This window comes from Mya arenaria, chromosome 6 (genome assembly GCF_026914265.1).
Source record: "Mya arenaria isolate MELC-2E11 chromosome 6, ASM2691426v1".
Lineage (NCBI taxonomy): Eukaryota > Metazoa > Mollusca > Bivalvia > Myida > Myidae > Mya > Mya arenaria.
This window is the reverse complement of record NC_069127.1, coordinates 5220685-5248429: the sequence shown is the minus strand read 5'-3', so window position 1 is coordinate 5248429 and position 27745 is coordinate 5220685. Positions and strand designations below refer to the sequence as shown.

Genomic DNA, 27745 nt, shown 5'->3' with positions numbered 1-27745 from the left:
GGTCCTTAAAAAAAAGAGCCGTGATAGAGCACAGCCAATTAATGTGTAGCCCTGGTTACCCCCGCTCTTTAATTTGGATCAGTGTAAAGCACTGTCACACGGGGCCCTCACTGATTTTACATACATGCCGGAAGGCGATTAGTAATTTCTAGTGGTGCTGCGGGGAAACAAACCATCGATCCCTGGATTGACAGTCAAGTTTGCATACAAGATATATATTTTTTGAAGTCAGGTATAAGGTAACAAGCCTGAATATAAGCACATGCAACTATTTTCCGACATATTGTAGTGTGTGTGGATTAGAACCAGCCGCCTGGTTAGCTCAGATGGTTAGAGCGCCGTGCTAGTGTTCCGGCGGTCGTGGGTTCGAGCCCCACACCGGGCGCACTTTCCTCCCAGGTTTACTTTAATATCCACTAAGGATACATACTGTTCTCAAACAATCGGTTTTATACTATCATATGTTAAATATCCCCATAAAGGCATTGATGTATTTTATATTATGAATTTAATTAAGAGTCAGCAACAGTGGTAAGCTTTGTAGTACTTTTACCAGTCTGGTAGATTAGCACATAGAAAATTAGTTGTATGTGACCATATGTCGATTTTTACAAACAAGATTGTTAAAGTCTGAAATTGGGGTGAAAAGTTCATGAAAAATTCCCCAAAAATGAGAAAATATCTGGAGACAGTCACTATTGGATAACAATAAAGGTTGTTTTAAATGTAAGCATGTTTTTATTAATTCTTCAAGTTATTTATAATAATTACTAGGATTCTTAATAGATAATAGCATAAAGTAGAATTGATTTCGGATATTTATGCTCCGGATAAATGAACGACACTTTTAATGATTCCTAAAAAAAACATTTTTCTGTTGTAACTCAAATACTGATCAATGATTAAAATTGTTGCTTTGAACAGTTGTCACTCAATTATCACTTAACCTTCAAAGGGACTCGTTCACTTCAGACATCAGAATAATGGATGTGTATGGAATGTGACTAAATGTTTGTTTCTATTATAAAACATTAATGAAATTAAAATTAAAATTAACAACTCTTTTGTTCACAATTATTTAAAAATGTGATAGGAAAAGGCCTAAAACCGTTTGTAACACAGACATTTTGAATACATGTAACACAGACATTTTGAATACAGTTGGTGTGCCATCATGACGGGTAAAATACCATTATATTTATAAGTAGATTTTGTTAAATTTCTATACAGTATCTGTTATGCACCAGTCAATTGTAACCACTGCCCCCCCAGGTCCGGGAGTATAGGGGATAGCCGGGAAAATGGGCCATGTTTTTACCTTTCAGGTGGCCCCGCAGTGCCGGGTGAATGTGGGTTTTTTTTCTTCGCTTTAAATATATTTGGGGAATGGGCCTTACCTAGGGTCCCTGGGGTGCGGGAGCATTTTGGCGGGGATTTAACCATCTGTTCGTCTTCGAAGGGCGGGGATTTTAGCCGGGTTGGCTGGACCGAAAGTCAATGTCGCCGCTATTTTCCAGACCTGGGGGGGTGGCTGTGGTTACAATTGACTGGTGCATTGGTCTGATAGTCTGGTATTATTAAAGTTGGTAAAATGATTACTTTTTTGTAAAAACCATGATGAACTTTTTTTTTTATCACTTCTGAGTAGGAAAGACGATTTGGTGAGTGTTTTGAAATTTTGGAAAAGGATAAATTTAAAATAACATACCTTTTTGAAATACAGCATATGAATTTGTGATTGTTTGCAAAAATGAATGAAATATTGATTGCTTACAAGCTCAAAGAAAATCTTGAATATGTATTTGGTCAGGTAAAATTTGGTTTGGGCTGGTAAAAAAATAATTTTACAAGCCCTACTGGCCTGAAAATTTCTGAGGCTTTTAGCGTAGTCAACCAGACTGATAAAGGTATTGAAATATAATAATTTAGGCTTGGATTTACTTGATTCTGTTGAAATGAGTATTTGCCAGATGCTATGCGATGTTTGTTCATAAAAGTAAATAAAATAACTTGATGTCAACATAATAAGAAAGAATTTGCCAGCATATATTCTGTTGAAGTCAGAGAGTCCTTTCAAAGTTAATACAATTAAAAAGATGTTCATGTTATAACAGTTAAGTTCCTTTATCGACCTTCCATGTACAATTGATAATAATTTTAAAATTGTTATACTTTCAGACCAAGCACTATACAAAATGAACATAGCTTCATATTTACAAGAGAGGCAGTATGGCAAGAAGAGAATTGGATCATCCAAATGTGTCAGTGACTTTGTAGAACAAAAGTTCACAGAGTCTTTTGTAAATAAGGCAAGTGTCATGTCAAGTTACTTAACAAAGAGTTGATTGAATGCAAGTAGTTAATGAAGGGCCTTTCATTTGACGTATTTGATAAATTTTGAACACCCATTTTTCCTGTCACAATTAATTTGTGTTATTTTATCATGCAAAGAAACTGCCAGTAGGTTAAAATACAGATTTTGAGACCCTGCAATCTATAACTATTCGAAATAGAATAGAGAAATAGATGAATTCTGTTCTCCTTAAAATCAATCTAAGCATTAAAACCATTATAAGGGAATAGATAATGCTAAAGAACATCCCTGAAATTTGTCTCCTTTGGATTCAACTGCAATAAATTATGTTAACACTGTTGATGTTATAAATAATATTCCCTAAAATTATGTTTGCATGAGCAATGCCTTAGATGTGTTTCAAAAGTAATATTTCAAAGCATTGATATAACCTACATTTCTGCAGCCTTTATTCTACCTCTCTAGTACTTCCAGAGGTTCACATCTATGGATTAATTTAAAGTGTTCATGTAAAAAATAATGTATACTGTAATATAAAGCTTATTCGCAATAAACTATTAATTAGTTTTACTTGATGCCGATGACAGAATTTTTTTTTCCCACACAAAAAATAATTTAACCGTTTTTGTTTTTGCAGCCATGTGCAATATCTGGAAGATGTAGGTCAACATTTGTTATGCAGTTTAGTCCTGATGGGTATGTGTCTTTTTTTGTTAACCAGGTGGAAAGCTTAGTTTATTAGATTAGGGTATGTCTGCATGCAGGTGGTCAGCAGGATTATGGGTCAACAATTTATGTCTGGTCTGAAATAATTTGGTAGAAGTATTACTTTTATTCCACCAATTACATCCCAAGTTAAAGAACAATGCCAAAAAACAAAATCATTTCCATATTCGTAAAAACTAGGGATGCAAACGAATATTCGAATATTCGAATATTCGATCAAACGTTTGGTATTCGAATGTCAAAATCGGTATTCGAATATTCGAAAAAAAAAATTCAATAAAGAGAACAAAACACAGTTTGCCTTCATCACTGATGTTGTTTATAAAGCTCGTTTATCTTGTTTTTACAACGATTGGCCCCTAATCCCAGAGGTGTGAATGTGATGACTAGACACGCGACATGTGTCATTTAGGGACATTTCGTCGAGTACTATAAAAAGTCCCCCTACTTTTACAATAACTGGCTATGGATCGGCTTTAACACCAATGTGTTGTCTTGGCTGCAAATTATGCTGTGCAAAATAGCGCAAAACGAGGTGATGATATAAATGCCACAATAATGTAATATTGTGCTCAATAATGTTGTTGCATATATGTGCTTTAAACTGTTTTCATCTTTCAATACAATTTTCGTGCTTTGAAATGGATTTTTGAATATAATTCCTCTATTGTTGTACAATAAATAAGTCCAATCCACTTATGTTTTCGTTTTACTATTTTACTAGTTCCCGAGTTGGTTTGAGTTTTCCATAGTTATATTTAGTCAGTTTAGAGGTCAATCTCAGAACGAGGCTGATCATCCTACGGAAAGACCTTCCATTGGCGCAAAACACTGTTTTACTAGGAATCCATCTAATTTCACATTGTTTACAAAAGGCAGCGGAATTGAATTATTCGATTTTGTTGTTTGTCTGTTTATAATGTATTGCTTTTTACTTCCTGAAAATGGAGAATTTCAAAGGCTCATTTGGGGAAATCAGGGTCCGCCGCGCGTACTGGATACGACAAAATAGGGTTAAATGCCCCGGCTATTACTTTAGCGAATAATAATAGTAGTTTACTACATCTTCTAAAATATGTATTTCGCTAATCGAATATTCGAATATTCGATCGAAAGAATTACCGAATATTCGAATATCTGTTTTGCCATTCGTTTGCATCCCTAGTAAAAACATCTCAATGACAATCCACAGAAATTTTCAGCAGCGGGCTTAATAAAGCTCGAGTCTAAATGAACGGGGGCATATAGAGTCACCATTTAAGCATCTGCATGTCTATCCATCAGTCTTTCATTTTGCTTAAACCTTCTGAGTGCACAAATTGTAAACCGGGTTTTGTTGCATTGCAGCGTGTCTTAGTTTATCTTCTATTTATAAACAAAATGTGATTAAATCTCAATAATCTCATGTAAATTGGTCACATGGGAAGATGTTATTGTGGAATTTTCTTACATGATTTCAGGACTAAGGTAGCATCCACACATGGTGACCACTCTATCCAGGTGACAGAGCTGTCCAGTGGCCGGCTGGTGCGCACGTTGACAGGCCATCCCCGCACCCCTTGGAGCCTTGCCTTCCATCCATCCTCAAGCCACATCTTGGCAAGTGGCTGTCTTGGGGGACAGGTCCGCATCTGGGACCTATATGTGAGTCCTTATACGTGATACCCCCCCTACATTGTATAATTTTATACCTTACTCCTTTAATTTTCTATTTAAAACCTAGATAACTGTAGCAGGCAACAATTTGAACTGTTCCATCGCATTGTCACCCACTGTTTGCTGTGATCAAGCTGAGTATGGAAGTATGATCTGAATACAGGGGCTTACTCTGGCAATTGAAAGTGCAATTTGCAAAATATATTATTAAATTGTTCAGAAACAATTCGGTAACAATTTCAGCATATCTTATTCATTCATTTGTGAAAAAATTTCGAGCGAATAATTGGAAAGCAAGATATAGTGATTTCTCGTATTGAAAAACAACACACAAAGAAACGCAAAATTCTGACGTCATAGAACAACAGATCAGCATACTGTTCTGTTTTAATTTCAGAGAAGCACAAACTGGTCATGTCATAAATGCAAACAAGCATCTAACATATTAAATAATAATTTGTAAGTACTGTAACTAACATATTAAAGGTAAAGGAAATTTTGTAATAGAAAAATATCCTTTAGAGACTCTGAACTCAATTAAATAACTGTGACAATAGAATGATTACTGATGATATTGCTCAGTAGCTTTGTTTACAAAATGCAGACAGAGATATTTTTTCTGATTTTTTTTATATTTAACTTTTTAGCTCACCTGTCACGTAGTGACAAGGTGAGCTTTTGTGATCACTCTTCGTCCGTCGTCCGTCCGTCCGTCCGTCCGTCCGTCCGTTCACAATTGCTTGTGAACACAATAGAGGTCACAATTTTGACCTAATCTTTATGAAACTTGGTCAGACTGATCATCTCTATAAAATCTAGGTCAAGTTCGATATTGGGTCATCTGGGGTCAAAAACTAGGTCACTAGGTCAATTAGTAGAAAAACCTTGTGAACACAATAGAGGTCACAATTTTAGCCTAATCTCAATGCAACTTGGTCAGAATGGTCATCTCTATAAAATCTAGGTCAAGTTCGATATTGGGTCATCCGCGGTCAATAATTAGGTCACTAGGTCAATTAGTAGAAAAACCTTGTGAACACAATAGAGGTCACAATTTTAGCCTAATCTCAATGCAACTTGGTCAGAATGATCATCTCTATAAAATGTAGGTCAAGTTCGATATTGGGTCATCCGCGGTCAACAACTAGGTCACTAGGTCAATTAGTACAAAAACCTTGTGAACACAATAGAGGTCACAATTTTAGCCTAATCTCAATGCAACTTGGTCAGAATAATCATCTCTATAAAATCTAGGCCAAGTTCGATATTGGGTCATCCGCAGTCAATAACTAGGTCACTAGGTCAATTATTAGAATAACCTTGTGAACACAACAGAGGTCACAATTTTGACCTAATCTTTATGAAACTTGGTCAGACTGATCATCTCTATGAAATCTAGGTCAAGTTCGATATTGGGTCATCTGGGGTCAAAAACTAGGTCAGTAGGTCAATTAGTAGAAATACCTTGTGAACACATTAGAGGTCACAATTTTAGCCTAATCTCAATGCAACTTGGTCAGAATGATCATCTCTATAAAATGTAGGTCAAGTTCGATATTGGGTCATCCGCGGTCAATAACTAGGTCACTAGGTCAATTAGTAGAAAAACCTTGTGAACACAATAGAGGTCACAATTTTAGCCTAATCTCAATGCAACTTGGTCAGAATGATCATCGCTATAAAATGTAGGTCAAGTTTGATATTGGGTCATTCACGGTCAATAACTAGGTCACTAGGTCAATTAGTACACAAACCTTGTGAACACAATAGAGGTCACAATTTTAGCCTAATCTCAATGCAACTTGGTCAGAATGATCATCTCTATAAAATCTAGGCCAAGTTCGATATTGGGTCATCTGCGGTCAATAACTAGGTCACTAGGTCAATTAGTACAAAAACCTTGTGAACACAATAGAGGTCACAATTTTAGGCTAATCTTAATGCAACTTGGTCAGAATGATCATCTCTATAAAATCTGGGTCAAGTTCGATATTGGGTCATACGCAGTCAATAAATAGGTCACTAGGTCAATTATTAGAAAAACCTTGTGAACAAAATAGAGGTCACAATTTTAGCCTTATCTTAATGAAACTTGGTCAGAATGATCATCTTAACATAAGCTAGGTAAAGTTCCATATTGGGTCAACCCAGGTCAAAAACTAGGTCACTAGGTCAATTAGTAGAAAAACCTTGTGAACACAATAGAGGTCATAATTTTAGGCTTAACTCAATTCAACTTGGTCAGAATGATCATCTCTAGAAAAATATAGGTCAAGTTCGATATTGGGTCATTCGCAGTCAATAACTAGGTCACTAGGTCAATTAGTATAAAAACCTTGTGAACACAATAGAGGTCACAACTTAAGCCTAATCTAAATGTAACTTGGTCAGAATCATCATCTCTATAAAATCTAGGTCAAGTTCGATATTGGGTCATTTACCGTCAATAACTAGGTCAATAGGTCAATTAGTAGAAAAACCTTGTGAACACAATAGAGGTCACAATTTTAGCCTAATGTTAATGCAACTTGGTCAGAATGATCATCTCTATAAATCTGGGTCATGTTCGATATTGGGTCATCCGCAGTCAATGACTAGGTCACTAGGTCAGATATTAGAAAAACCTTATGAAGACAATACCAATGTGCAGTATATCACAGGTGAGCGATTCAGGGCCATTTGGCCCTCTTGTTTAAAGTTATCCAGCAAAAAGTCCATTGAATGCATTTTATGTGAGCTTTAAATATTAAAATATTGAAGTGTTTTTCCCCATCGCTGGAAGATTTCAGATTGGGAAAAATGGTAATTTTGGTAAAATTGAGAAAAAGTTTAAAAAAAAAAGATAAATGAATGTGAGTAAGGCAACTTGCTGATATCTTGATACTAATGAAAATCTTCAATCAATCAGGGCCATGGGTGTGATGTTTGGGAGACAGAAAACTCAACAGTGGTTGCCTCCCTTACCTTCCACCCCGTGGACCATGTGCTTGTCATTGCTGCGGGCAACACCCTGTACTTCTGGGACTGGAGCAAGCCCGAACCCTTTGCGGCTTGCAAGACCACCTACGAATATGAGAGGATCAGGTATTAGGGTCCATCTTTGATTTAGGCCTTTTAGGGGGTTGAATATTGATAAAGAAGAATAAACAAGAAGTGATACATAATGCCAAAAAACCCAATGAACATAAAATAAGGAATAATCCTGAAATCAGGATTGAGAGCTTCTAAATTCAGACTATTGTTTTTTGGTTGGACATTTTCATCACAAACAGTAGGAAGTATTGTGAAAGTAATACAAAATGTCTTAGGAAACAATTTCAAAATCTTTACCATGCTTTGGATGTGAATCCCTCATACTCTTAATAACAGACTGTCGTCTATTTTCCAGGATTGACAATTATCAGCTGTTGGAACCCTGTTATATATAAGCTAGATGGGATTATTTAGCAAACATTAAAATTATGACAATGTGATATGAAATTAAACTTGATTAATGTGCATTTTTAAAAAATTGTTTTGTTTTATTAAAAGGTGCTTAAAAATGATTAAAAAGTGCTTAATTTTTTTTTTCTATCATTCAATTTTTATGATGAATTTTATTTCACCTGTTTCAGATGGGTAAAGTTTGACGGTCAGGGTATGAACCTTTATACTGGAATATGTAACAGTGTGTCCATCTCCCGTGAGCCACCTACTGTTGTAGGCAGGTAGGTTTTGTTAGCTGATGGATAAAGTACAGAGCTGCTTTTCTTGAAACATCTTTAGTCATTTCCTAACTTAAGAAACTTTAATAATTTAAGTATCTCATTGTCTATAGGATAAAAACTTATTCATTTCTGATTTACATGAATTTTATTGACCTTATTGAAAAAAAATGTTCTTTAATATTAAAATCAATTATAAATATATCTTAATTTCATTATGAAGCTATGAATTTAAATATACACTGAATTTATGTAGTGCTATTTGAAACACAATTGATGCCAAAATCACAGAAACAAAACCAGAGAATAAAATAGATTTTTTTAAAATGATTTTTAGCTTATCTGTTTTTCAAAGTTAAAGGGAGGTATTGTGATAGCCTTTGTGTCCTTGCAGCGTCATCGTCATTCAAAATCTTCAACCTTGGCCATAGATTTAAAGCTTTTTAAGATATTCAAATAAAACTACCATAGGTAAACATTTTGCCAGAGACAAAATCCACATTGTTGTGGCCTGGTTTTAAAATGACACCCTTATTCAAAATCAATTCATACACATGTATAACAAACAAATTTTGAGTGTTAAACTCTTAACTACTTACTAAATAATGCGTTTATGGAAAATATTAATTACTGATAACAAGATTGTAGCTGTGTATTTAATTGCTGAAAACGCAAAAATACTAAATGATTGGTGAGTGCTAATATATATACTGCGATCTACTATCGTCTTATAAGGTAGACTTACCATGTTTTCTGCAACTTTTTTCAAATTAAACTTGGTATCCTTTATAAGAACCCTTGTTTTCGATCTTCAGACTTCACTCATCCTTTTTGGTATATTAAAAGAATTATATGAATTTGTGGTAAATATAATTTGGGAGTAAGAAAGGACAGGGTGCTGCAGAAAAAGGACAGGTTGCTAGGGAGGAAAGGGTTCATCGTGTCAGACTGTGAATAATTTGAACATTATGAATTTCACAGAAAATGTTAGGAATTGTGTTGTGTATATAAGGTTTCAACTGCAAAATATGTCAAGTTTGTAAGAATTAATAATTCTAACACTTAAAGTCTTAAACAAAACGAAAAGAAATATCTGATTATCTTAAGCATTCCATTCCATGAGGACAAAAGGTACACACAATGGTTTCAATGAGGGCAGAAGGGTGCCACCACCAAGGACAGGCTGCAGCACCCTTCCATTACTCTTAAACATAAACTTTAGCACATGTATAGCAAGGCCCATAAAACTATATTTAATAGTTGTTGAGTTCCGCTCCTTATTAGACTGAATAATATAAATGAGCATGTGGTTCATTGTGGTTTATGACTATCTAGCCTGTACAATAAAACAGAAGTTGTGTGTATTACAGTGAGGACAGAGCTGGTACATCGGGTGAGACAACGAGATTGAGCTCCGTGTATAGTGACATTGTAAACTACTACCAGGAGTTCCGGAGGGATCGTCTACTCAGTCAGGCTCGACCCCTTCCACCAAGCCAGCCGATTGGTATGCATGACAGGGAATTAAGTGTTGTGATAGAATGTTCTTTAGGGAAAGATTTCTGTTTGTTTTCTACCTATTTACATTAATATATTTGAATTTCCCAAGGGGGAAATGGCCAGAAATTCTTTAGGGAAAGGTTCTTGTTTGTTTTTCTACCTCTTCATGTTACTGTTATAAACTTCAACAGTGGTATGATCCAATAAGATAATGCCTTCCTGGGTTTGTGTTGTGTGTTTAAATGAAATTTCCCTAATTAAATATCTCAATCTTTAAATATAATTAGTGTCCATAATAATTAAAAATATATTACCATTGTATTATTTTTTTAGCTCACCTGTCACGTAGTGACAAGGTGAGCTTTTGTGATCACTCTTCGTCCGTCGTCCGTCCGTCCGTCCGTCCGTCCGTCCGTCCGTCCGTCCGTCCGTCCGTCCGTCCGTCCGTCCGTTCACAATTGCTTGTGAACACAATAGAGGTCACAATTTTGACCTAATCTTTATGAAACTTGGTCAGACTGATCATCTCTATAAAATCTAGGTCAAGTTCGATATTGGGTCATCTGGGGTCAAAAACTAGGTCACTAGGTCAATTAGTAGAAAAACCTTGTGAACACAATAGAGGTCACAATTTTAGCCTAATCTCAATGCAACTTGGTCAGAATGGTCATCTCTATAAAATCTAGGTCAAGTTCGATATTGGGTCATCCGCGGTCAATAATTAGGTCACTAGGTCAATTAGTAGAAAAACCTTGTGAACACAATAGAGGTCAAAATTTTAACCTAATCTCAATGCAACTTGGTCAGAATGATCATCTCTATAAAATGTAGGTCAAGTTCGATATTGGGTCATCCGCGGTCAACAACTAGGTCACTAGGTCAATTAGTACAAAAACCTTGTGAACACAATAGAGGTCACAATTTTAGCCTAATCTCAATGCAACTTGGTCAGAATAATCATCTCTATAAAATCTAGGCCAAGTTCGATATTGGGTCATCCGCAGTCAATAACTAGGTCACTAGGTCAATTATTAGAAAAACCTTGTGAACACAACAGAGGTCACAATTTTGACCTAATCTTTATGAAACTTGGTCAGACTGATCATCTCTATGAAATCTAGGTCAAGTTCGATATTGGGTCATCCGCAGTCAATAACTAGGTCACTAGGTCAATTATTAGAAAAACCTTGTGAACACAACAGAGGTCACAATTTTGACCTAATCTTTATGAAACTTGGTCAGACTGATCATCTCTATGAAATCTAGGTCAAGTTCGATATTGGGTCATCTGGGGTCAAAAACTAGGTCAGTAGGTCAATTAGTAGAAATACCTTGTGAACACATTAGAGGTCACAATTTTAGCCTAATCTCAATGCAACTTGGTCAGAATGATCATCTCTATAAAATGTAGGTCAAGTTCGATATTGGTTCATCCGCGGTCAATAACTAGGTCACTAGGTCAATTATTAGAAAAACCTTGTGAACATAACAGAGGTCACAATTTTGACCTAATCTTTATGAAACTTGGTCAGACTGATCATCTCTATGAAATCTAGGTCAAGTTCGATATTGGGTCATCTGGGGTCAAAAACTAGGTCAGTAGGTCAATTAGTAGAAATACCTTGTGAACACATTAGAGGTCACAATTTTAGCCTAATCTCAATGCAACTTGGTCAGACTGATCATCTCTATAAAATCTAGGTCAAGTTCGATATTGGGTCATCCGCGGTCAATAACTAGGTCACTAGGTCAATTAGTACAAAAACCTTGTGAACACAATAGAGGTCACAATTTTAGGCTAATCTTAATGCAACTTGGTCAGAATGATCATCTCTATAAAATCTGGGTCAAGTTCGATATTGGGTCATACGCAGTCAATAACTAGGTCACTAGGTCAATTATTAGAAAAACCTTGTGAACAAAATAGAGGTCACAATTTTAGCCTTATCTTAATGAAACTTGGTCAGAATGATCATCTTAACATAAGCTAGGTCAAGTTCCATATTGGGTCAACCCAGGTCAAAAACTAGGTCACTAGGTCAATTAGTAGAAAAACCTTGTGAACACAATAGAGGTCACAATTTTAGCCTAATCTCAATGCAACTTGGTCAGAATGATCATCTCTATAAAATGTAGGTCAAGTTCGATATTGGGTCATCCGCGGTCAATAACTAGGTCACTAGGTCAATTAGTAGAAAAACCTTGTGAACACAATAGAGGTCACAATTTTAGCCTAATCTCAATGCAAATTGGTCAGAATGATCATCGCTGTAAAATGTAGGTCAAGTTTGATATTGGGTCATTCACGGTCAATAACTAGGTCACTAGTTTAGCTCACCTGTCACTTTGTGACAAGGTGAGCTTTTGTGATTGCTTTTTGTCCGGCGTCCGTCGTGCGTCGTCCGTCAACAATTTACTTAAAAGACATCTCCTCCTTAACCGCTGGGCCAATATTAATAAAACTTCATAGGGATGTTCCTTGGGTGGTCTTCTATCAAAGTTGTTCAAAGAATTCAATTCCATGCAGAAGGAAAAACTTAAAAAATCTTCTTCTCCCAATACACAAGGCTTAGGCCGTTGATATATGGTAGGTAGGATCACCAAATGGTCCTCTACCAAGATTGTTCAAATTATGGCCCTGGGGTCAAAATTGGCCCCGCCCCGGGGGGTCATGGGTTTTCTCTATATGTTTATAGTTAAAACTTCAAAAATCTTCTCCTCTGAACTTAATTGGCCTAGAACTTAGATATTTGTCATGATTCATCGTCTAGTGAACCTCTACAAAGTTTGTTCAAATTATGGCCCTGGGGTCAAAATTGGCCCCGCCCCGGGGGGTCATGGGTATTCTCTATATGTTTATAGTGAAAACTTCAAAAATCTTTTCCTCTTACTTACTTGGACTAGAGCTTAGATATTTGGCATGATTCATCGTCTAGTGGACCTCTACAAAGATTGTTCAAATTATGGCCTTGGGGTCAAAATTGGCCCCACCCCGGGGGGTCATGGGTATACTTGATATGTTTATAGTTAAAACTTCAAAAATCTTCTCCTCTTAACTTACTTGGACTAGAGCTTAGATATTTGGCATGATTCATCGTCTAGTGGACCTCTACAAAGATTGTTCAAATTATGGCCCTGGTGTCAAAATTGGCCCTGCCCCGGGGGGTCATGGGTATTCTCTATATGTTTATAGTGAAAACTTCAAAAATCTTTTCCTCTTAACTGACTTGGACTAGAGCTTAGATATTTGGCATGATTCATCGTCTAGTGGACCTCTACAAAGATTGTTCAAATTATGGCCTTGGGGTCAAAATTGGCCCCACCCCGGGGGGTCATGGGTATACTTGATATGTTTATAGTTAAAACTTCAAAAATCTTCTCCTCTTAACTTACTTGGACTAGAGCTTAGATATTTGGCATGATTCATTGTCTAGTGGACCTCTACAAAGATTGTTCAAATTATGGCCCTGGGGTCAAAATTTGGCCCTGCCCCGGGGGGTCATGGGTATTCTCTATATGTTTATAGTGAAAACTTCAAAAATCTTCTCCTTTGAACTTACTTGGACTAGAGCTTAGATATTTGGCATGATTCATCGTCTAGTGGAACTCTACAAAGTTTGTTCAAATTATGGCCCTGGGGTCAAAATTGGCCCCACCCCGGGGTGTCATGGGTATTCTCTATATGTTTATAGTTAAAACTTCAAAAATCTTCTCCTCTAAACTTACTTGGACTAGAGCTTAGATATTTGGCATGATTCATTGTCTAGTGGACCTTTACAAAGATTGTTCAAATTATGGCATTGGGGTCAAAATTGGCCCCGCCCCGGGGGGTCATGGGTTTTCTCTATATGTTTATAGTGAAAACTTCAAAAATCTTCTCCTTTAAACTTACTTGGACTAGAGCTTAGATATTTGGCATGATTCATCGTCTAGTGGACCTCTACAAAGATTGTTCAAATTATGGCCTTGGGGTCAAAATTGGCCCCACCCCGGGGGGTCATTGGTATACTTGATATGTTTATAGTTAAAACTTCAAAAATCTTCTCCTCTTAACTTACTTGGACTAGAGCTTAGATATTTGGCATGATTCATCGTCTAGTGGACCTCTACAAAGATTGTTCAAATTATGGCTCTGGGGTCAAAATTGGCCCCGCCCTTGGGTGGTCATGGGTTTTCTCTATATGTTTATAGTAATAAAAATCAAAAATCTCCTCTGAACTTATGTTGCTTAGAGCTTAGATATTTGGCATGATTCATCGTCTAGTGGACCTTTACAAAGATTGTTCAAATTATGGCCTTGGGGTCAAAATTGGCCCCGCCCCGGGGGGTTAGGGTATTCTCTATATGTTTATAGTTAAAACTTCAAAAATCTTCTCCTCTGAACTTACTTGGACAGAGCTTAGATATTTGGCATGATTCATCGTCTAGTGGACCTCTACAAAGTTTGTTCAAATTATGGCCTTGGGGTCAAAATTGGCCCTGTCCCCTTGGGGGGTCATGGGTTTTCTCTATATGTTTATAGTGAAAACTTCAAAAATCATCTCCTCTGAACTTACGTTGCTTAGAGCTTAGATATTTGGCATGATTCATCGTCTAGTAGAACTCTACAAAGTTTGTTCAAATTATGGCCCTGGGGTCAAAATTGGCCACACCCCGGGGCTGATGGGTTTTCTCTATATGTGTTATAGTGAAAACTTAAAAAATCTTCTCCGAACTCACAAAGACAAGTAACGTCTTAATTTAAACTGGATAACATATTTAGTGCACATACCAATTTTCAATATGGGCCACATACAACAATTAATAACAAATATACATATATAGATACACACGTAAAATCAAGTAGTGACAAGAGCTTAGATATTTGGCATGATATATCATCTAGTTGACTTGTACCAATATTGTTCAATATTTGGCCCTGGGGTCAAAAAATGGCCCCACCCGGGCGGTCATGGGTTTCCTTATATATATGTATATGATGAAAACTTAAAAAATCTTCTTCTCCGAAACCAAAAGGCGAAGGCCTTAGATATTTGGTATGAAGCATTGTTTATTGGACCACTATTAAGATTGTTCAAACTTTAGCCCTGGAGTCAAAATTGGCCACGCCCCGTGTTCATTGGCTTAGGTTTTTAATATTTGTATATAATGGAAGAATGTGCAATATATGACAGGTGAGCGATTCAGTGCCATTTGGCCCTCTTGTTTATAATCATATTAGCCGTATGTATCTAGTTCTTAAATTTAAACATTGCAACGAATGCAAATATATTCTATGCCATGTTTATTAAAGAATTAAGATCAATTAAAATCAGTGAGGTATATATACAGGATCTGTCACAAGTCATATGATACACAATTTAATTCAATGAGTTTAATTCAATGAGCTAATAAAATTTGTTAGTGAGCTTATTAATATATATATCCTGGACAAGATGAATAATATTGGGTATTTTATGTTGACTCGTGACAGAATCATTTCATTACATGCTTTTTCTGGTTCAAAATAACAAAATATACCTGTTTTACCTGAGCTGACAAAGAGTGGAATACCACAAAACAATGCAATTAACCTTGCTACATGCATGGCAGTAATGTAATTCCTGATTTTTTTAAAAAACAAAATGCATATCTAATTAGATGATGTCATTGTTTTGTAATATGTTAATGATGTCATTCCATGTTTAAATACAGAAAGTGCCAAACATCTTTTAGATTTTTTCCATATAATCAGGAGGAAATATCATGTTTTCCTTATATGATTTAGATGGATAGTAAAATAATGTTTTTAAATAAATATTTATCTTAAAAAAAAAACACTGAGAAATAAAAATATGACTTACTTGAATATTACCCATGCCTTGCTTGAATTTTACTCATTAAGCAAATATTTTTTTACCATTAGATTTTCTAACATGTAGATTTGGGGTTTTCTGACCCATAAAAATGATACAATGTTTTATTACTCATGTTTAAAACAGAAAAGTAAGTGATGGTAAAATTAAAATAGGAGCATGGTTTAGAATGTGATAAATAGCATAAAGTTGTCCAGTCAGAATTGAAATTATTGCATGTTGAATAAGCACATTGATTTATAATATTGACATTTCTTCAGGCACACATGCTGCTGAGCCTGCTGGTTCAGGGGCGTTTGAAGGTCATCCCCTGCTGATGCCCATAGATACAGCAAACCTTGATGCCCAGGAGCGTGCTCTCAGTCAGAGACAGCAAGAAATACGCTCCAATGAAATTCTCTTCTTGGGCTATGCCCAGAGGCTGGCACAAATCCCATCCTCAGAATCTGGTCAGGGTGAGCAAGAGGAAGAAGAAATTACCGGGGTTCAGTCACAGTCTACAGGAAACCAGAGACCAAGCATCCAGTCTGTGTTTGGGAGTCCAGTGAGCCATGATGTACTGTTGGATCCAGCGTCAGACCCTCTACTAGCATCTGCAGGAAATGTAGAAATCAATACTGGCGATCATGGTCAGATTCCGCAGTTTGGAACCAGTGCTTTTGCTCCCAGGTTTCTTGCTCCTCCCCTGCGTGGAGTGACCAGTCCCCCTCCTAATAACCAGGAACATGAAGATTTCCCAATTACCACAGATATAGAGGTCAACCTGGATTCACTGCTACAACATCCTCCAAGACTGGAATACATGCGCCCATCTCTGTCTGCCTCTGCAGCCACCTTCCCTATTTCTAGTCAAACATTCGAGAACAATCTTACATCAGATGCTAGTATATCCTCGTCAGGAAGCACACATAATGAGGACCTTGGAAGAAGTGAAAGACAAAGTCAACCTATATCATCTGTGACCAGACATTCCCATACAAACCTTTTTTCCCTTCAGCTACAAGGTTTGATGCCAACAACTACAAGCTCTTTAGTTACTGTATCCACGGGCACTCATTCTTCAAAACCATTCCAAAGCATTAGAGAAAGACTTCTGTCAGGCCAACCGCTTAATCCAGTTACATGTTCAACAACAACAACAGTACATTCCCAGTCTGATGGCATACCAAAAGTAACCGTGATAATGAGCACAACCACCCAGCCAGTAGCTACTACATCTAGGGCAGCGATTGGTGCGGGAAACCCTGCTCAGGTCGGCGTTATCCCCACTGTAACAATCCTGCCTTCAATGGAAAACTCCCAGCTAGATTTAAACACAAGTGCAAGAAGACTGGGAATTGAAACTACTGGAACAAGTGAACTTGTTAACCAGCCAACAAGTGCTACCAGATTTGCAGAACCTACTTATTGTGATAACAGTTCTAGTTCAAATGACAGTGCGTCCGCTCTTGGATCAATGCATAATATTGGTAACAATGAAACTGTACCTAGTGCTCCCAGCTCTTTGTCCGATGCTCCAAGCAGTGTTATAGTGGATTCTGGTCTTTTATCTAGGAATGTTAGTGCAATACCATGTCAAGCGCAAACACTAGGGAATGCTGGAGTTGAAGGATCTATTAACCAGGATGTAGCTTTAGAAGAGAGGCTACTTCAAAGTAACATCTTAGGGGATCTGTTCCCTAGCTCTTCTTCTGTTGTGGCCAGCACAAGCAGCGTTACCACCTTGTTTCAGAACATATTGCACAGATCAGGAACGCTCCCAGAATGCACCACTTCTTCTTCGGCAACAGGTCTACAGAGGGCACCGTACAGCCAGACTAGAGCCCACCCATATCTGCCCCCACAGTCATACCAGCACAGGACTCGCTACATGTCCATAATGGGGCCATATCTGGAGAGCCGGGGCATTAACCCTGTCGTTACTCTACCTTCATCCATGGTTCTTGAGGAGAGAACTCACGACATCCCAGCTGTTCCAGACAACAATGCAACAGAAACAGCATCTCTAAGTCAACATTCAAGAGACCAAGCTTCTAGTGATACAGAAACGGAACTCAGTGCTCATCTGAGTACCTCAGCTGCTTACTTCTTGCCTATCTCAGACGATCAGCGTAGGAGCCTGTCTTCGACGAGTCTGAATAGAGGCACAGATTCAGCGGTGTTGCGGCAGTTCAATGCATCTGCAGAATCAACTGACAGTGCGCTAGGAAACAGTTCAAGGGGTAGCTCACAGGGGCAGGAGATAGAGCTTGTTGTGGACCAGAATGAAAACTACACCACTCACCCTGTCTCTACAAGGAACAACATTGATTCTCAGAATGCCAGCAGTACCCAGAATATCAGTGTGCGGAATCAAGATGATAACAATAATTCGATACATATTGTATCATCAAGTAATGTGCAAATACAGAGCACAGGAAGTACCTTACACCACACAGGAAGAAACACAAGTGTTCAGCAGAGGGGGAACAGTGCATCTGGTGGTGGTGGAAATCCTTCAGGAGGCGCTCTTGGAGAGAGACATGACGAATATGTAAGATTAAGAGACAGTTTTGTAACAATGACTGACCAGATAGAGCGAGAAATGAATGAGCTTAATCGTAGAATAAATGCGCTAAGGGACACTTTCAATCAGAGTATTCGTAACCTGCGCCAGGACAGACATCGTTATGAAGCCCTGGACACGATGCTAGCACGGGAGACAGGGACTAACCTTGGGCCACACAACCCTGTGCCAGGTGTACCCAACATGTCCAGTGCTCCACCTAGATTTGGTCTGCAGTCTCTTTCCCAGCCCAGCAGCTCCACTACCACAGGTATAAAAGAGTTAATTGGTTAATCACTTGAACAAGGTACACAGGTGTCTGCGATTTTGTTGTTATATAAATACACTGAAAAGTTTTTCACCATCTCTGCCTTTGATTGTATATTGGCATAAAGTTCACATGTATAAGCAGTTTTAATCTCTGTATTATTGTGAGTAAATGTTAGTTTTAACATTTCAATATTTGAACCATTATGAGAATATTTGTTTAGGGAATAAATTTGGTTCTACTGATATTTCTTATTCTCTTTGATATGAGCATGCCAATTTACTGTGTAAAACATGTGCACAATTGTAAACATGTTATTGGGTTTTCTAGGTGTGGTTCCCGGCCCGCCCACTCTGCTGGAGTCTTCCCTGCGTTCTCACCAGCGCCAGGTACAGGCCAGGCTCCCTCACCTACCCAGGCTACCCAGGAACAGCAGGTATAACTCTCCACCACACCCTCATTGCAACTCTTCCTTTCCTCCTCTTTAATTGATGCAGAACAAACAGATCTGCATTCCAAAACTTTCATGTTTCAATTTTCATACTGTAAGGTGCAGGAGTACATTCATTATAACCGTATAAGGCTGAACGTCTTAACTTCATTAAAACAGTCATTGTATTAGGATAGCCTTTGTGTTGTCAACGTTGTATTTGGGCAATCATTTTGCCAAGAAAGGTTGAAAATATTCAAATGAAACTTGGTGCTCATATTGCAAGATAAAATATGCTGAGCTACAGCAAGGCCTTTTAAGCTGGATTTAATGTTTGTTGAGATATGCCCCTTGTTTAACTGAAGCAAAAAAGTGTTAGTGTTTGCTCAGTGGTGCTCTTGTTCTTAGAAGATTGTGGGACACAAGCTTTCTGTTTTTCAGACCGTACAGTATGGAGGGCGGGGAGGAGGGCAGCCACTGGCGGACGTTACAGCGCCACTACCTGCATCCACACTACTCCTCAAGCATCCTTGACGAGACCATCAACCGACCAAACAATGCTGTTCAGTCCGCAATCAACCGCGCAATAGCAGGTATCAATATTTGATAATATTTATTTGAAGAGTTTACTGTTAAACAACAACTTCAATATGCTAGGCAAGAGTATCAACTGAATTTAGAACGCTGTATTTGCTATCATAACGCCAGTGTCTTTGACAAAGCCATCAAGGGACCTTACAATACCATACAGTCGACAGACTATAGTGGGCAAGTAGGTATGTTACTGTTGTATTTGATATAATAACTCTAGTGTCCTTGACAAAGCCATCAACCAAACAACACCATACAGTCTTCAGACTATAGTGGGCAAGTAGGTATGTTACTGTTGTGTTTGATATGATAACTCCAGTGTCCTGGACAAAGCCATCAAGGGACCTTACAATACCAAACAGTCTACAGACTATAGTGGGCAGGTAGGTATGGTACTGTTGTATTTGGTATTAAATGCCAGTGTCCAATAACAAAGCCATCAACAAAACTTTCAACACCATACTGCACAGACTATAGTGGGCAGGTAGGTATGTTACTGTTGTATTTGGTATTAAATGCCAGTGCCTTAAACAAAGCCATCAACCAAACAACACCATACTGCACAGATTAAGTGGGCAGGTAGGTATGGTATTGTTGTATTTGATATGATAACTCCAGTGTCCTTGACAAAGCCATCAAGCGACCTTACAATACCAAAAGTCCACAGACTATAGTAGGTATTGCTTTGTTGTGTGGCATTCATTTATGGTTGAATTAGTGTCTTCTGTGATGTGATCTGTTTAGTATCACCTCGTTACTGCAAAGATGGTTCTTGGATGTTCATAAATATCAAAATGGTTCAGAATAAATTGTTTGTCCACTGAATCTTATTTCATTGATGTGATAACTAGACAAGAATCAAGCTACAAATTTGCTGTATTTAATGAACATGTGGATGATTTACCAACAGATTTAATAAATAATTTATAATATAATTTTTAGGATTAGTAATTTTGTTGTTATCCTCCCTGTGATGTTTTGTGTGTTACATAATCCAACATAACTCATCAGTGTTTATGGCATTATTAAAGCATATATACATGTTCATAGCAACTACAACATATGCAATGACCTGATTACATAATTACTAGGTGCGTTTATGGGATCCGGGGAGTCAGCTGTGGCAAACAACATCATCAACCACACCCACCGTATCCAGGCATGGGACTTCTCACAATGTGATATTCCGGACATCTCACAAAGTAAAACCACAACCCTCTTCATTTTAATTAGTTGAAATTGAAAAATTATTGAACAAGCCTGAAAACAGTTATTATGTTTATCTGATAATGGAATTATAATAGAAAAATATGTAAACATAACAAAACCCATATTTTTTTGACAATCCTGGTCTTTTAGAATGTTTATATCTTTGTGAAATGATTATAATTATATTACCATGTAGACAATGCATTGGAACCACTATGAACCCAATGCTCTGATGTTTTAAGACTGTATAAGCCCAAGATTTAGGATAGTTAAAAGTGTTATTGACAAATTGTTTTATACTCTGCAGTTTATTGATACATACTTGGTATTATACATGTATACAGCACACTTTGTTTATTCAGTGTTACTGAATGTACACATAAATAGTGATAAATAATAAATTTAAACAAGCTCTCATGCTTTCAATCCAGGTACAGTGAATGTGGTAGTGTCTCACTGTAAGTTACACAACGATGTCAGTGCGGACATCTCACAGACGGACACACGTCTGGCCACCTTTGTCCCCAGTCATCAGGGCTTTCCTGATGACAACATTTTAGCCGTCTACTCCCTTGAGCCAGCAACCAGGGGCCAGTGTCTCTACACCAAGAAGTTTGGTATGTAATATCAGTCTTAGAAAATAGTTTTTGGGCTTTAACTTTTGAACATTTCTTTCTTATTTATTAAACATAAAGTACCAAACATCACAAACATATTAAATTCTAAATAAAAATGCATAATAACAAGTCCATGCTTTTTTATTTGCAATAAATACCTTAGTAGTCTATGGTAAATTTCCTGGTAGTGTTCAATACTTATAACCTATAGGAAGAATGGTTTGCGTAAAAAATCACTACCATAGCTAGATTATAAAAACAATATCATTAAACACAATATGCATACGATAATGAGACAGTATTCCCAAAATTTTGCTTTACCTTTGTCTATTTGATAGGAATAAAATTTCTCAGGTTTAAATAGGGCTTCTTAGTTACATAGCTGCCAAGTCTGTCTTGTAAATAATCATCACAACATTTCATAAATTCGTATTTTTGAGTCCCAGGAAATCCTGTTTATATCAATATTAAACAGCTCAGGGTTGTTACAATATTCATGTTTTTTTTTTTAGATAAAGATAAATTGTCTTGCTTATTTTAGGTCCAAATGCCATCTCTGTAAGCATGTCGCCCTCCAACAACTATGTGCTGGTCGGGCTGGCTGCTAAACGGCTGTCCTGGGTCTTCACCTCACAACAGGTGGGTTACAATTACAACTTCCTTGGCAAGGGTTGAAGTTATATCTCATTGATGGACCATGTTTGCAAAGTCTGAAGTCTTACGGCTCCAAACACAAAGTTCAGGTCTTAATTTCTCATGTAAATTTCCTTTTAGCAAAGAATTTATGTTTAAAATGATGATGCATATTACTGGTCACAACTGTCAGTTATTGACACAGATTTTGTAAAAAATATATGATAAATTCATCATTTTTGAAAGTCTGTTTCTTGGGGTAGGAATGTTCGACTGTTAAAAATGGGCCATTCTTTTAGGACGGTATGACAAATTATTGGTCCTAGATTTAGAACTTGACAAGGGTTTATACGCATGTATGACTTGAAGGTATCTTATCTACAGGGAATTTAGATCCCTGTTGGCCCAATTTCTTTTGGAATCATTCGAAACGATGTATGCAAACAAGCTTCATTGGCCTTGAAAGAATGCAATATAGGTCAATTTCATTTCATTTCATGTCTACTTTCCATTGACATAAGGAAGAAAGACACACTCTGCAATAAATTTATCTGTTGTTTTTTAAAAGTGGCACTCTTAATAAAAATCAATACATTCACATGTATAACAAACATTGATTTTGAGTGGTTAACCTTAAACTACTTACGAAATAATGTCTTTATGGAAAATCTTAATTACTGATAAGTTCATAACCGTGTATTTAATACCTGAAAACACAAAAATATTAAAAGATTGGTCAATGCTAAAAGATTAACTGTGATCTTCTATCGTCCCATAAAAAATACCGTTTTTTCTGAACCTTTCTTTCAAATTAAACGCAGTATCCTATTCCTTCATAAGAAGCATTGTTTTCGACATGTATAAATCCTTTTTGGTAAATTAGAAAATTGTTTTAAATATGGTAAATCTTATTTGGGAGTAATAGTGCATCTTTAAGTCATTTATTTTACTTAGTAAAAGTTACATTCAGTTATCAGTAAGCAAGCAAGCAATGCCCTTTCAATAACCAGGTGTCCACATTGAGCATTATTGCCAATGTTTTGATGAAATAACAAGTTTCTTTGCACACTGCATACCTGAAGTTTGAGATATATCCCATTCTTATATTGTATGTACATTTATATTCCAGCTTGTGGCCCAGGTTTACAGACTGGAGAAAAAGCAAGCTGGGGAAAAGTCAATGAAGGTACTTGTCATAGACTTTGAATGAAACTCATTGAATATATAGCTTTCATAAGAAAGATATGTCAAAACCTTTTAAGAAAGTGAGGGTTTTGAAATGAATCATGATTGTCAAATGCTTCAGAATTTTCTTATTGGTTTAGATTTCAAATATTCAAAATTACATGTCTATCAGAAATCTTTTGAAAGAAATGTCAAGAAATATCTTTTAAATTATTTTGAATAAAATGTCTATTGAAAATGGTAACATATAGTCATTGTTCATTTATTCTCATTCCTAGCATATAAAAGATGTGATGCACATATGCGATGCAGAGACTCGGACGCATGTGAGCGGAAACTCGGCTCGTTGGCTCCCAGCTCCAGGTCAGGGCCTCGTATACGGGACCAACAGAGGGGACCTTAATATCTGCAGACCAGGGTCAGTACATGAGGCATTGGGCAATATTGGGCCTTTGGACATAATTATAACAAAAAAAATGCCAAAAATAATGAAGTTTTCTATGTATTTTAAACTCTTCCAAACATCTTTCTTTTTAAGGATTATCATTGGCACATTATTTTCTGGAGATTTATGACCATTAGTCTACTCCTGTTTCCATAGCATCCACAGATTTTGTCCCAACTTTGACTGCATTCATTGTCTGTGTTAAAAAGGGTCCAAGGGATTAAAAATACAAAATTGAATCAGCATTTTTTTTCCTTATTAATGTTTCATAATGATTTCGTGTGTGAAAAACAAATAATATTATAAACTAGTTGTAACCTTGATAGTCAATTTTGTCAATTTCAATAATGTTCTTTTAGGTTTCAAAATTTGCAATACATGGTCTCACTTAGGAACACATATCTTAGGCAATATACATGATATAATCGTGAAATTTTTAGTATTACTTTCTAAAATGTCATTTAATTTGAATTCTCAATAAAATAATAAAAGCAAATTGATGGCCGAAGGCCCAAAATCTTCTGCATTTTGAATGCATAAGTGTACAACAGCATAATTGCAGTTAACAATTTTTTTTCCAACTTGATGGATAATGGACATGTAAACCAAAAATCCTGAGGATTATGACAGACCCATAGAAACAATCCCACCAACTTCTATGAACATTAAAACATAGAAACAACCCCACCAAATTCTGTGAACACTAAACATAACAACAACCCCATCAAATTCTGTGAACACTAAACATAGAAACAACCCCACCAAATTCTGTAAACACTAAACATAACAACAACCCCATCAAACTCTGTGAACATTAAAACATAGCAACAACCCCACCAAATTCTGTGAACACTAAACATAACAACAACCCCATCAAACTCTGTGAACACTAAACATAGCAACAACCCCACCAAATTCTGTGAACACTAAACATAACAACAACCCCATCAAACTCTGTGAACATTAAAACATAGCAACAACCCCATCAAATTCTGTTAACACTTAAATAAGAAACACAAAATATAGAAACAACCCCATCAAATTCTGTGATCATTAAAACATAGCAACAACCCCACCAAATTCTGTGAACATTAAAAATAGAAACAACCCCACCGAATTCTGTTAACACTTAAATAAGAAACACAAAATATAGAAACAATCCCACCAAATTCTGTGATCATTAAAACATAGCAACAACCCCATCAAATTCTGTGAACATTAAAAATAGAAACAACCCCACCGAATTCTGTGAACATTAAAAATAGAAACAACCCCACCGAATTCTGTTAACACTTAAATAAGAAACACAAAATATAGAAACAATCCCACCAAATTCTGTGAACATTAAAACATAGAAACAACCCCATCAAATTCTGTGAACATTAAAAATAGAAACAACCCCACCGAATTCTGTTAACACTTAAATAAGAAACACAAAATATAGAAACAATCCCACCAAATTATGTTAACACTTAAACATAGAAACACAAAATATAGAAACAATCCCACCAAATTCTGTGAACATTAAAACATAGAAACAACCCCACCAAATTATGTTAACACTTAAACATAGAAACACAAAATATAGAAACAACCCCACCAAATTCTGTGAACAAAATTCTGTGAACATTAAAACATAGCAACAACCCCACCAAATTCTTTGAATATTAATTTATATAAACAACCTCACCAAATTCTGTAAACATGAGTATAAAGGAACAACCATACCAAATTCAGTGAACATTAACACTTCAAATTCTTGACCATTTGCAGTAAAAATATGTCAAAAATAGTTATTTCAACATTGCATTGTTGCCGATATCATGACAGTCTTCCTCATAACATGTGTTATATATGTTCCAGCCTGAAACATGTGGAAGGGCGCTCAGGTGTGTCACAAATATACGAGCTTGAAAACCATGCAGAAAATATTGATAGGTTGTTCCCTCACCTTCTTGGAAGAATGCCGTACCGTCATGTGACTGCAGCAACGCAAACAGCAGGCATCAGAAGGTCAGCCAGCACGCAGACTGGTCTCGAGGATCAGACTTAACAACTACGTCATGTGACCTTAGCAACGCAAACAGCCAGCATCAGAAGTTCAGACAGGTCACAAGGATCAGAGTTAATGACCACAACTCTTGGGCATTTTATATGATTGTGCTTGATAATTTATGTTATTGTGTTACAACAAGAGAAATTTTACCAGAGACTTATTGGAGAAAGTGAAATAGTAATATTGTTTCCCCTCTTATTTTGGAAGACTATTGCATTGTAGTAAAGGAGTATTACTGGAAAAAATGGCATTGTCATTAATACCATAGTCAAGTTATTGTGTAAAGATGATATGCCTGTAACAATCAATTATACATTTATGCGATGTCTAGAATAATTCATAAGTTATTGTACAAAAAATATTTGAGCCTTATCATAACCTCATCTGTTTTTTGAAGAGATGTTTTGTTGTGTTGGTGTCAGCAACAGTTATTGCCTAAGGCACTGTCAGGCATTTTTTAACATAGCCGTAACTTTTAAACCATTCAAATTTCAAGATATCCAAATGAAACTTGGTACACGTTTTGCAACAGACTCTGACTTGTGTACAGCAAGGCCCATAACTCTGGCTTGAGTAATTGTTGAGTTATGCCCCATACTTGACTGATTAAATCAGACAAGTGTTGATGTTTGCTCTGTGGCGCCCTTGTTTCCCACAGTTAGGAAATTTGATGTTCAGATCTTATATGAATTGAGCATTCATAATACCAATCACAAATCATGTAATAAATCTCAGTATCAAATTGGTAATTTAATAAGTCATATGACTTTACATGCAGATTGGCAATTTTAATTATTCAAGAATGATATTTTTGACTTGGTTCAAACACAAACTCATCCATATTCTTAAACACTTGTTGAATGTTAATAATTCATGATTACATAACCATTCAGTCGGACCTTCTCTCTATAAGGGTACAATGTATGTAGAACAAATGAAAAGATGGGGCCCCCTCCAAATAATAAGACTCCATTGTGTATCTTAAGATTTATCAATCCTTATCAAATACAACCAAAGAATGAAAGAGTGTCTTTCCTTTTCAAAAACAGCGAAAGAATAAATTTGAAATAATTATTTCTCTTGTTGCTGTGAGTTTTCATTTTTGTCCCAACAATTGACTGAAACTTGGGTAGATAAATTCCTTCTTTTATGGTATGTAAAATTTGTTTCACATTTTCATATTATACATGTAAATTATTGAACTACATGAATTGTTGATTTATAAATTATGTTTTTTTGGAGGGACATTACATGTGATGGTTTATGTTTGTTATTATTCTTGGTCCACAATTTCCCCAAGTCTTATAAATTTCAGATACGTTACTGACTTAACATGGTATTTCTGTTAAGTATAGAATTTTGTTAAGATTTATAATTGGCACTCCAGACTTAAAACCTTTAATGATCCGTGTATAAGCTTATTTGTTTTTTAAAGATTTTTTTCTGCAAAATATTGCTAGACTTGGTCTCATTGCGGTTCAAAGCGGGTTCAAGATATTCACATAAAACTTAGTATCATAATACAAGTTACCATGGACATTACGTACATGTTTTAAAACTTCCATAAGTCTGACTATATGTGTAATCCAGTAGTGCCCCTTATACATCAGATGAGCACGGTAAGTCCTATAAGACAAACTTTATGTTGACCTCCAGTTATGTCTTGGAATTTCATACAATGTCACCTCCAGTTATTGCGCTTGGAGTTGTCTTACACTCTTCATAAAAATGGACAAAACTTAGAACACTCATTGTCTGAAAGCGGAGCACACAGCGCTTAGATATTTGACATTTAGCCAGGGTTAGGTGCAACCTAGGGCTCATGGTTTCTATAGAAACTTCCAGAAAATGTTAATGCATGAAAATAAATGCTAAAAGCTAAAATAGCCTATGAATTCGGTATATAAAATTAGCTATAGAATCATGTCTCTCGAAGCATGTTTGTTCGAAGTATTTTCTATCTAATATCTTCCAAGAATTTATAGAAAGAGAACTATGTGCACCGTTTTCT

The 27745-nt window shown here is 36.4% G+C and overlaps 1 protein-coding gene across 2 annotated transcripts; it reads left to right on the top strand.

The window, feature by feature from the left end:
• Positions 1 to 622: 622 nt before the first annotated feature.
• LOC128238313 (uncharacterized) lies at positions 623 to 27745 on the top strand. Of its 2 annotated transcripts, none has more exons than XM_052954107.1 (16): positions 623 to 726; positions 2179 to 2309; positions 2952 to 3010; positions 4501 to 4684; positions 7605 to 7780; positions 8311 to 8403; positions 9771 to 9907; positions 16016 to 18571; positions 18899 to 19004; positions 19440 to 19591; positions 20681 to 20791; positions 21230 to 21415; positions 21957 to 22054; positions 23178 to 23234; positions 23512 to 23651; positions 25542 to 27745. In XM_052954107.1, the coding sequence occupies exons 2-16, from the start codon at positions 2196 to 2198 to the stop codon at positions 25729 to 25731; spliced, it is 4359 nt and encodes a 1452-aa protein (XP_052810067.1). In that variant the 5' UTR covers positions 623 to 726; positions 2179 to 2195; the 3' UTR covers positions 25732 to 27745. The 2 variants fall into 2 exon arrangements, with proteins under 2 accessions (XP_052810067.1, XP_052810066.1); XM_052954106.1 differs by having other exon boundaries at positions 632 to 714.

What these genes read in the sequence shown, in the direction of transcription:
- LOC128238313 (XM_052954107.1), top strand. Translation starts at nt 2,196, where the DNA reads ATGAACATAGCTTCATATTTACAAGAGAGGCAGTATGGCAAGAAGAGA. An exon ending in TCCGCATCTGGGACCTATAT is followed by an intron (nt 4,685 to 7,604) that starts GTGAGTCCTTAT and finishes TCAATCAATCAG; the next exon opens with GGCCATGGGTGTGATGTTTG. An exon ending in TCCACCAAGCCAGCCGATTG is followed by an intron (nt 9,908 to 16,015) that starts GTATGCATGACA and finishes ACATTTCTTCAG; the next exon opens with GCACACATGCTGCTGAGCCT.